Source organism: Brachycentrus maculatus, unplaced genomic scaffold (genome assembly GCF_059751285.1).
Source record: "Brachycentrus maculatus isolate JH-2025_06_01 unplaced genomic scaffold, ASM5975128v1 h1tg001706l, whole genome shotgun sequence".
NCBI lineage: Eukaryota > Metazoa > Arthropoda > Insecta > Trichoptera > Brachycentridae > Brachycentrus > Brachycentrus maculatus.
The window spans coordinates 3,461-14,285 of record NW_028282309.1 but is presented as its reverse complement, the minus strand read 5'-3'; the positions used below and the strand labels follow the sequence as shown (position 1 = coordinate 14,285).

At 36.0% G+C, this 10,825-nt stretch overlaps 1 protein-coding gene and 1 pseudogene across 1 annotated transcript; both read left to right on the top strand.

Moving 5' to 3' along the window:
• Positions 1-1,241: 1,241 nt before the first annotated feature.
• LOC148298708 (uncharacterized) lies at positions 1,242-2,641 on the top strand (annotated as a pseudogene).
• Positions 2,642-8,923: 6,282 nt separating this feature from the next.
• Positions 8,924-10,536, top strand: LOC148298707 (uncharacterized). The gene is given in 3 exon segments (XM_088276698.1): positions 8,924-9,089; positions 9,092-9,399; positions 9,401-10,536. Coding segments are annotated over 3 exon segments (1,554 nt in total). The 3' UTR covers positions 10,481-10,536.
• Positions 10,537-10,825: the final 289 nt, after the last annotated feature.

Here is a 10,825-nt window from a genome sequence, read left to right as displayed (position 1 = left end):
GATGTTGGATACATCAAATCAGTCGCAGCCAACATTGTGCCTCACAAATTCAAGTCTACAAAAATAAAGATTGAAGTAGACGAAAAGGATAAAAATAAGAAAAGTAATCATATTGAAATCAATGAATAAGATTAAGTTGAAAATTAAAAACTTCTGCAGGAACTGAAGAATGTTCAAACAATTTCTGCTCATACTCCAACGGTTGTTTAATTCGAAAAGGATGATCCTACTAATTTCCATATTTAGTTTATGGGAGGAGTCTCGAACCTGCGAGCTCGAAACTATAAGATTGAAGAAATTGACAACTTTAGGATAAAACTCATTGCTGGAAGAATTATTCCAGCAATTGCTACGACGACTGCCATGGTTGTAGGCGCTGTGGGCATTGAAATTATTAAATTCCTACAAAATAGAGGCCCTGAACTCTATAAAAATGTTACTATCAATCTCGCTCTGCCTCTTTGGGTTTTCAACGACCCTTTGCCTCCTGTTTAAATCGCAGACAAATAATTTGATCCCATTATGTGCGGTCCAATTCGCGCCATTCCAGAAAGTACATCACATGCTTATCTTAGAGTTTACAAAATGGCAAAAAATTGATATAAAAGGGCCTATGACGCTCGAAGAGCTGAAGACTCATTTTGAAAAGACATATGAAATTTAAGTATCTATGATTACTTACGGATCATCGGCAATTTACACATCCTACGGAGTTGACTCCAAACACAGATTTAATTTAAGAGTCTAAAAGGCTGTAGAGTAAGTAACAAAGAAGTAACTGCCAAAATGGAGAACAATCTTAGCCTTCGGAGTGAGTGGAAATACGAAAGATGATGTCGACTGCATTCTCCCCGATGTGAGATACCATATTTGATCGATAAATTTAGCAAATATTAATGCTATTATATGAATAACTTCGAAAGACATTTTACTCAATTAATAACTATAAAATGTATGACTTTCTATTTAAATTGCCTCATTAACACAAATTACTATCAATAAATACAAAGTTGTCGATATTTTTCGATTAATGCGCATTTTCAAAAAGGAACTTAAATCTTGGATTTAACATTTTAAAAATATTTAAATTCATAAACATTAAATTAGCCAACATGGACGCAGTCGGAGTACTTATTCATCTTAGCATAGAACGTTTTACCGCAAGTCTTTAAAGATGGAGCTTCTGAAGAAAAAGGGGAAATTGCGAGACTCGTAAAGCATTTTATTATATTCAGTCTTCATTCGTCGGAGCTATTGCTGTTGCTGATTTGGTCAAGACAACCTTGGGACCTAGAGGAATGGATAAGATCCTTGTGCCTCTGGCTGCTGGCCCCACCAACAAAAACATCAGTGTAACCAATGATGGCGCAACTATCTTGAGGTCCATGCACGTTGATAATCCTGCTGCCAAAATTCTCATTGACATTTCCAAGACACAAGATGAGGAAGTGGGCGATGGCACAACCACAGTTGCCGTTTTAGCCGGAGAGCTCCTACGTGAAGGAGAGAAGCTGATCCACATGAAAATGCATCCCCAGACTATTATCGCTGGATGGAGAATGGCTCGAGATGTGGCTAAGAAAAAACTAGCTGAAATTGCTCGAGACAATTCAGCAGATCAAGAGAAATTTAAATTCGATCTTTTGAACATCGCCAAAACCACTCTCAGCTCAAAGCTTCTGACCCAAGATAAGCAGCACTTTGCTGAATTGGCCGTCGATGCAGTGCTCAGACTCAAAGGATCAACAAACTTGTCATATATCCAAGTGATTAAGAAACTTGGAGGCTCGATCAAAGACTCCTTTTTGTGCGACGGGCTGATCCTGGAAAAACAGATTTCCATCGGCTGCAATCGATCGCTAAAAAACTGCAAAGTCTTGGCCTCGAATACTCCTATGGATTACGACAAGATTAAAATTTACGGTACAAGAGTCAGAGTTGAATCGCTTGAAAAAGTTCAGGAGGTCTCCGAAGCCGAAAAGATGAAGATGAAAGAAAAAGTCGATAAAATAGCTGCGTATGGCCCCACTGTCTATATCAACAGGCAGCTCATCTATGACTACCCCGAACAGCTGCTCGTTGAAAAAGGAATTATTGTTATCGAACATGCAGATTTTGAAGGCATTGAAAGAATATCTGCGGCTCTCGGAGCTGAAATTCTGTCAACTTTCGATAACCCTGAAAGAAGTGAGGAAATTTTAGGAACTTGTGATTCCATCGAAGAAATTCTTATTGGGTAGGACAAAGTAATTAGATTTTCTGGATGCAAAAGAAATGAGGCTTGCACAATCGTGCTAAGAGGCTCAAGTCAGCATATTCTTGACGAGGCTGAAAGGTCTCTTCATGACGCATTATGCGTTCTTGTTCAGACTGTTAAGAATAAGCAAGTCATTTATGGAGGAGGAAACTCAGAAGTTCACATGGCTTTGGAGTGTTAAAAATTAGCAGGAACTATCAGAGGCAAGGAAGCTCTCGCAATCTTGGCCTATGCTAAGGCTTTAAGGCAATTACCCATCGCAATCGCTGAAAACGCAGGTTTCGATGCAAATGAACTCATCCACGATCTTGAAATTTAACTGAAAGAACGTCCAGACTCCGGAATCGATGTCGAAAACGGATGCATAAACTCAATGTAGAAGCTCCAAATAACAGTATACAATTTTAATTATATAGGAATGCTATCGATCGAAAGAGCAAGCCGTAATTTCAGCAAGTGAAGCAGCATAAATGATCATGCGTGTCGATGACATTATCACATGTGCCCCAAGGCCAAGAAGACCCCCTCAGATGCATTGATTGGTTTATGAGTGAATTTATCAGATCTGTAACATATAAATTGTTGTATATGTTATGCTTGACACTATTGATTAATTGTTCAATTAAAGTATAAAATAAATCCGTTAAACTGAAGAACATATGTCGAATTCTCATTCCTCTTCAAAAGTTCGTTACCAATTGTCCTCGAGGCAGAGCATAGAGTAAAATGAAAGAATGTATGAAAGCATTGAAGATCATATTCGCAAGAATAATCATGTTTATGATTATCATCAGCAAGAGTCATTATAAAGCGATCATTTGCGTCGTGAAGATGACTTTTCGAAGAAATTGTCGAAATCCAAAAATCATGAAACTCCAGCCTCTATTGTTACAATCTCCCAAAGAGACATTGTGAGTTTGATTGACCGCTGCCCACGTACCATTCGAATTAATTGAGAACTCGTTAGAGAGGATAAAATATTGTTGAGGAATCGAGTCAAGTCATACTTTAAAGAGCTGGCCCTTCTCGGACGCAATGAAAATGATCTGGCTTTTAGGCAGGGATAAAAATTGCTTGACAAAGAATCAGAAAACGATATATCTGAGCTCATAGATATTTTGGCTTAGTGCAAAAAGCCACTCTCAAAGATCCATTTGTATGAAAAACATATGCATTGGTTGCAAGTTAAAATCAGAAAGTATGTCACATTATTGCACAAAAATAAAAAATAAGCAAACATCGATAACTTCAGAAAAACTAAAAGGCTTCAAAACCAAGAAAAAGGGTTACTCTCCCCAGTTGCACCCATGTCAACCAAAAATATGAATAAATAGTAGTTAGCTGCTTCTTCCGGACTCTATCGAAGACCCAAGGATTACAACATTCAACGCAATGATAACCTCCAACCTTATTTAAACTCTACTAATGCCAGAAAGGGCAGTAACTTCAGTAGTTAGTTTAGAAAGCATAAGTAAACTATTTACTAAAATCGGCGAGCAACAACAACATTCGACGAGTAACGAAATTAAAATGGGAAGGTACATAGCGTCAATAGATAAAAACAGTTGTTATCCATTAGTTCAAAAGCTTATAGACTGAAACCGAATTCGATATAGAATAAGTTCGGGCCATCATTAACACGTCATAATTCCAACTTTCATATGGGAAGAAGCAAGGACCGTTTTACTGAGCGCATAAATCGGTGCCTTCAGCCTCAGACAAGCAAGGCCGCACATAAAGGATTCAACTCTATTTGGAATCCTAGCCTTCTCCAATCCAATTAAATTCCTCATAATAAGAATTATTTGCCTTTATCTTCCAAAGAAAAAAGAAGTCTGAGCAATAAGGCACAATAAGTATCGCGATTTGCCAGAAAAAATCCCATTAATTCTGAAAAATGTGCGATTGACATTGATGATCTCTCGCAGATCAATAAAAAAAGCACATTGAATAATGATTATGAAGAGGAATAGCAGAACTTTGGGGCTGAAAAGTAGGGCGAGTATGACTTTGGCAGCTATGAAAACAGCGGAGATAGAAAAATGTTCAAACATCAGGCATCTGTAATATAAAATGAACACGAAAATGTATCATAATGGTCACAGAAGTTAGCTGACAAAAATTATTTCTCACTAAGCAAGAGCAAACAAAGAGATTCCTTTCATCCACATTCCGACAATTATTAAGAAACAAACAAAGCAGATAATCAAAATTTAGCAGCAGAAATGAAAGAATACGTTCAGGCTTCAGACAATAAAATAGAGCGCGATTACGGATAAAGCAAAAATTTCGTCAATTAAATTTGTAAAAAATCAGCAGAATATGAAAGAAATTCAGCAACACGATAAACAAGAATAAAAGTCCATCATACTCCAATCCCAAGTGAAATATAATAAAATTTATTCACTTCACCTGAAATTTTACTTTAATGTAGAAAGTTCCTGAATAAAACCTCGAAGTTCACGGCAGTTTAAGTTTAAGAAAGTAAAGACTGTAAAACATTTGAATAGAACCAATAAAAAAGAATCGAATGCCTAAAGTAACTAAACAACTAATAAATCGAGTAAACACTTCTCTCTTATCGATTTTCAGCCTAATAATCGTCTAACTGGTTTCATAAAAACGAGATGCAGCCAACTAACGTCAAAATAAACACTCACACTAATAACTAACTGACAAAGCCTGTAACTCTGAAAGATATAGCTTGTGACTTGTTTAAAAATAGCTATTAAATACGTTCGAATGAGGTCGAGGATTATCTAATGAACAGTTCACAATAAATAAAAAGAATGGTGGCAGATGTGTTACAATCAGAGAGATAGACAATATGCTTCGGAAGTTTTTTGCCATTTATACTCAAATAGGAAGGACGTTAGGATTACTCTTGTAAAAATATCTTTGAGTTGCTCGACCTCGACGGTAAAGGCTACACTGAAAATGAAGATTTTGAAGTTTTTCTTTAAAATTTTGAAAATTCTGAAGTCGATCTCGCAGTTTATCAAAATATAAAAAGGATTTTGGAGAAGTACACAATTTTTTATATTTAGGGTTAAGGAAACTTTGATTTCGATTGACGGCGCTAAAATTTATATCGCTCACTTTTTTTACCTCGAATTTGTGAAGTGCGAGCTTATGATAGAACTTTGTGAAACATTGCAGCCTTTTGAGTTCTAAATTAATCCTCCCAAATAGGACCAATGAATGCTGATTATTAGTGATAGCTTATATTCTTTATTAATATCTTTCTCACTGTTTACAATTTCATGCGTTATGACTTAATCTTCGTTAAAGGAAACATTGAGATATAAATGCCTGATATAAATAAATATAAAAATATAGCATTATAAATAAATATAACATCATTGAGATATAAATAACATAAATAACATAAAGTAATGTTTGATTAGAAGAAGGCCCTGGAACTTTAGAATCGTAGTCATGTCAGAGGGAAGCTAAATAAGTAGTTCTACTCAAGTGAGCAGTAATAACTCGAGAGAAAAAGGAGGCAAATGAAAGCGATTTTAGATGAACAAGTTGAGGAAAAACGTCGGCAAAAATAAAAGATTAAGCATTAACAGTAAATGAAAATCAGAAAGTAAGAAGAATAAATTAAAGCATACTACGCCCAAATGGGAGATCGATAAAGAAGGCCTGTTCCTATCACTAATAACTCGAATGTAAACAATTCGAATGTAACTTCCCAACAAAACAATCATTACAACTCTTACAACAACAAACAAAGTGCACAAGTATCCCATCGTTTGCCAAATGGAGTTTACTAAAGCCGAATCTCGTCATTCCCCGACCGTGATCGAATGGAAAGAGGATCAGATAGGAATTCAAATAAAATTCGTTCGAATTCACGGAACGACGATATTGATCCTGCTGACATTCCAGTTATGCCGGTTATGCAATACAACCCTGTACCCTTTGATAGGAATCGAGGAAATGGAAACAATTCCCAACCTTCCCAGCTTCAGTACGTTAATCAATACCATCGTAGCTCAGCGGGCAATATTCCCCTTTTAGAGCTTTCGCCTGATGAGCAGAATTAGCTCAAGATGAAAAGCGATAAGAAAAAGAATAAAAGCCTGAAGAAAAAGTAAGCCCCTTCTTAAAGTAAATAAAAAAAGAGAAGGCCAACATTTCAGGAGGAATAGTCACTACCTGGGTCAAGGCAGGAGACTGAATTCAAATAAATGTTCGGGGATTTGAATGAGGAGCTCGAAAGTTAAAATAAGTAGTTAAAGGCGCAGCTTAAAAAGAATCAGGAAGCAATTTCCTTACTTATTGGCGCTGTGAAGTCCAATGCCAAATTCGATAAATTTCGGTTTCAGGCGGAAAAGATTTTGCACAGCTAAAACATACTCGATCATCAAAATAAGCAAAATCGACCAAGAAAACAATCGTCAAGGGTGGAATAAAACAAAAGCCAAAAGGAAAAAGAGAAAGAGAAAGATAAGGAAAAATAACTAATGCTGCCGAAATTAAAAATGAAACATCAATCAATAATGCATGACTACATCTTTGGAACTGCTAAGAAGAGACACGCAATTAAATCTAAGACATTAAAATGATATTACGCATAAATAAATATATTTTCACAGATATCAGCAGCGATGTGCATGCTTTCAGATGATATGCATTAATTCATTGGATTGGTTTGCACTCATATCAGGAATGATTCAATGCTGAAAGTTTAGTTATTATGCGGCGATAAGGCTTCTCCTTGCCCTATTTTAGGAACAATTATTGCTTTCATAAATGAAAAAGATATCCATCATGTGTCATGAAGCTGTGAGAAGGCAAAGAGTATTTCAAGCAAAAAGATTAATCAGAAAGTTATGCTTTGAGGGAACTTATCACAATTTAAGGCTTAGCTGATTTAAGCTCTGAATAAAAAATGTATATGGTATGTATAAGATGATAAGATGATAAGATTATATAAGATGATAAGATGATAAGATTATAAGATGATAAGATGATAAGATTATATAAGATGATAAGATGATAAGATGATAAGATTATATAAGATGATAAGATGATAAGATTATATAAGATGATAAGATGATAAGATTATATAAGATGATAAGATGATAAGATTATATAAGATGAGATGTGATTAAATTAATTAAATCGAATTAATGAAAGTTGATGTTGTTATAATTCTGAATCAATTCATCATCGATCAAATCTCTCTGAAATTACGGCAGAGTCAGAGGATTGATAGATGATGAGCAAACCGGAACTTTGAGCTGGTCCTAAGGCATAGCTTTGTTTTAGTGCATAGATCCGACAAGCTGGTAACCACTCGAGTTTAGTGTCTGATCGCAAATTCCGACGTAATTTCAGTTTACAATTAGGATTTTGAGCTTATTTGAGTTAATTTGTCCGGAGTTGGAAGTTCTTTGGTTTTTTGTGTGTTGCCAGAAGTAGCTGGGTGTATCACAGTGCATTTAGCGACTTTATTCGCCTTCGAATAAATATGAATACCTCGATGATCAAGATACGCAAGGCGGGTCCTGCCTGGCGAGTTGTAATCGAAGGCATCTATGAGGTAGAATCAGAGCATGCAGATCATCAGATGGAGGGCGTGAAGGGATTGGAGCTTCACATGAACCCTCATCCAATGATTAAATTGAAACATTTCATTTATTCATCAATATCATAGAACTATTAATGACTATATATTATCTATTCCTTTGAATCACAACATTAATAAATATCTAAATGTACAAATTGCTATGAAAATAATGAATATTTATTTAATGTGATTCAATATTATATTAGATTAGATTATATTTTATTATCTTAGATTATATTAGATTATATTCGATTAAATTTATGATGGTATTTCTGATGAAATTCCTGAAATAATAAACAAATAAACCAAAAATAAATTGAAATCAGATTTCCTGATCAGTATAATAAAAAGTATCATCACGAGAGCATTAGAAAATGTCTGAACACCTAAACCCAAACTAAGCCAGCACTAACAAAGATGACCAGAAAGCAGTTAACTCAGCCTGGTATCGTTCTTTAAAAAAGTCGAAGTTAACTCCTCCTAATTTCGTTTTTAGTCTAGTATGGTCCACTCTCTACTGTCTTATTGTCAGTTCCCTCATCGTGTATACCAGAGAGGTAGGCTGGGTCTTCAACTATGGAATTCTTTTCTATTCTATACAAGTTGTTACAAACTTAATCTGGTTTCCTCTCTTTTTCATAAAGAGGCAGCTTGTTTTGGGATATATCGACCACCTTGCGATGATTATATTCACATTTCTGACCATAATCGAATTTAGGAAGGCAAGCCCTCTCGCTAGCTATTTGTTATATCCCTATCTTGTCTGGATATTGTGTGCTTTATATCTGTCAAGTGTCATTATGGTTAAAAATCCGAAATAGTGGCTTCCCAAATGATTGTACAATCCTCGATATCATTCCTATCTATATTTGTATTTGCATATGCATTTCTATTGGTATCGACATTTCTGTTTGTTTTCACCATTATTTACACCTATATTTACATTGACACATATATTTATATTTACACATATATTTACATTGGTATTACTATTTATTCACGATTTCATACCACTGCATGTTTTACATTAAACTAAAATCGCATGATAATTAAATTAAGGTAATAACACAGCCATAGGAATTATGAATCGACTCATAAGAAAATCAAACATATTTCATGAACTACTACACAGCTGCTTTCAACCATTTTCAATAGTTAAAGAAATCAGTCCAGGCACTATTTACGATGTTATTATAATTGGGGGAGGACATGCTGGATGTGAAGCTGCTCATGCATCTGCGAGAATAGGGCAAATACCCTTTTGATCACACAAAATATAGAAACGATTGGAGAAATGTCATGCAATGTAACAGGTTTATGATTGTAGCCCTCTATGGGAGGAATTGGCAAAGGGCATCTTATTCGGGAAATTGATGCTTTAGGAGGTATTGTTGGTAAACTCTCTGATATTTCTGCCCTTCAGTTCCGAATGTTAAACTCCTCAAAAGGAGAAGCAGTTCAAGGCCCACGAGCCCAAATAGATCGAAGCATTTATAAAGATAATATGACAAAGTAATTATTTCAGACGCCAAACTTAAGTATAAAATCGATGAGGTAATCTTAAAAGTTAGCTTAGCGTTGAAGACATTGAGGTCGACTAAAAATAAATGAAAATCAAAGGAGTTAGCTCATCTTCAGGGGAGTTCATTCAAGGAAAGAATATTGTCATTACAACAGGGACTTTTTTGAGAGGGATGATCCATATCGGAAAGAAGAGTTATCCTGCAGGAAGACATTTAAGAGACAGTGCAGAAACAGAGCCTCCTTCCAACGGCCTTGCTCAATCTTTCAAGAAATATAACTTCCCGATGGGCAGGGCCACAACAGGAACTCCTCCCAGACTAAATAAAAAGACTATCGATTATAGCACGCTAACTCCACATGGGTCTGATGATCCAATCCATCCCTTTAGTTTTGTTCATGAGTTTCAGAAGTTTAAGCCCCGACACTAAACAATAATGTGTCATTTAACAGAAACCAATCCTACATCTCATAAAATTATCGAGTAGAACAGAAGTCTATTGCCAACATTTGAAGCTTATGGCGGGAAGGGTATGGGTCCTCGATATTGCCCATCAATATAAAAAAAGGTTATTCGCTTTCCAACGAGGCAATCGCATCAAATTTGGCTCGAGCCAGAAGGAATCATAAGTGATGTTGTCTACCCTAATGGATTGAGCAATGGGTTCCCAGAATAGGTTCAGCTCAAACTAATGAGAAGCATCAAAGGACTTGAAAATGTCGAAATACTTCGACCGGCTTATGCGGTCGAATATGATTATATATGGCCCACGCATTTGAAGCATACGCTGCAGTCCAACATCTTACATAATCTGTATTTAGCCGGACAGATTAACGGAACTACTGGATATGAGGAGGCAGCAGCCCAAGGAATCATCGCTGGCTTTAATGCTGCCTTAAGTGCTTTAAACAGATCGCCCTACATTCTAGACAGAACCAAAGGTTATATCGGAGTGCTAATTGACGATTTAATTACACAAGGAATCACCGAGCCCTATAGAATGTTTACATCCCGTTCAGAATATCGGCTTTTGTTGCGCGCAGATAATGCGGACGAAAGGCTCACCCCTGATGCAATATCACTTGGCTCGAATGTCATCTCTCAGGAACAGAAATAAGTGTTTATATAAAAAAAGAAACTCAAAGCCGAAGGAATTCAAAAGCTTTCAATGTATCGCTATAGCCTAAACGACTGGAAGAAATTTCTGCCTCAGTACAATATCCGAACTCAACCAATTCAGAAAACCGCAAGCGAAATGATTTCTGGTTTTGCAGAAATTAAAATTAAGGATTTGACTTGGATCGACCAAATAGATGAGCGAGTCCAGAAAAACATCGAAATCGATTTAAAGTACAAGCCATACACGGAAAAAATGCGGAAAGTATACATTTCAATATATTTAGGAAATAGAAGACCTCAAGCAAAATGAAGAGCTGACTGATATATCCCTGCTTCCTTACCA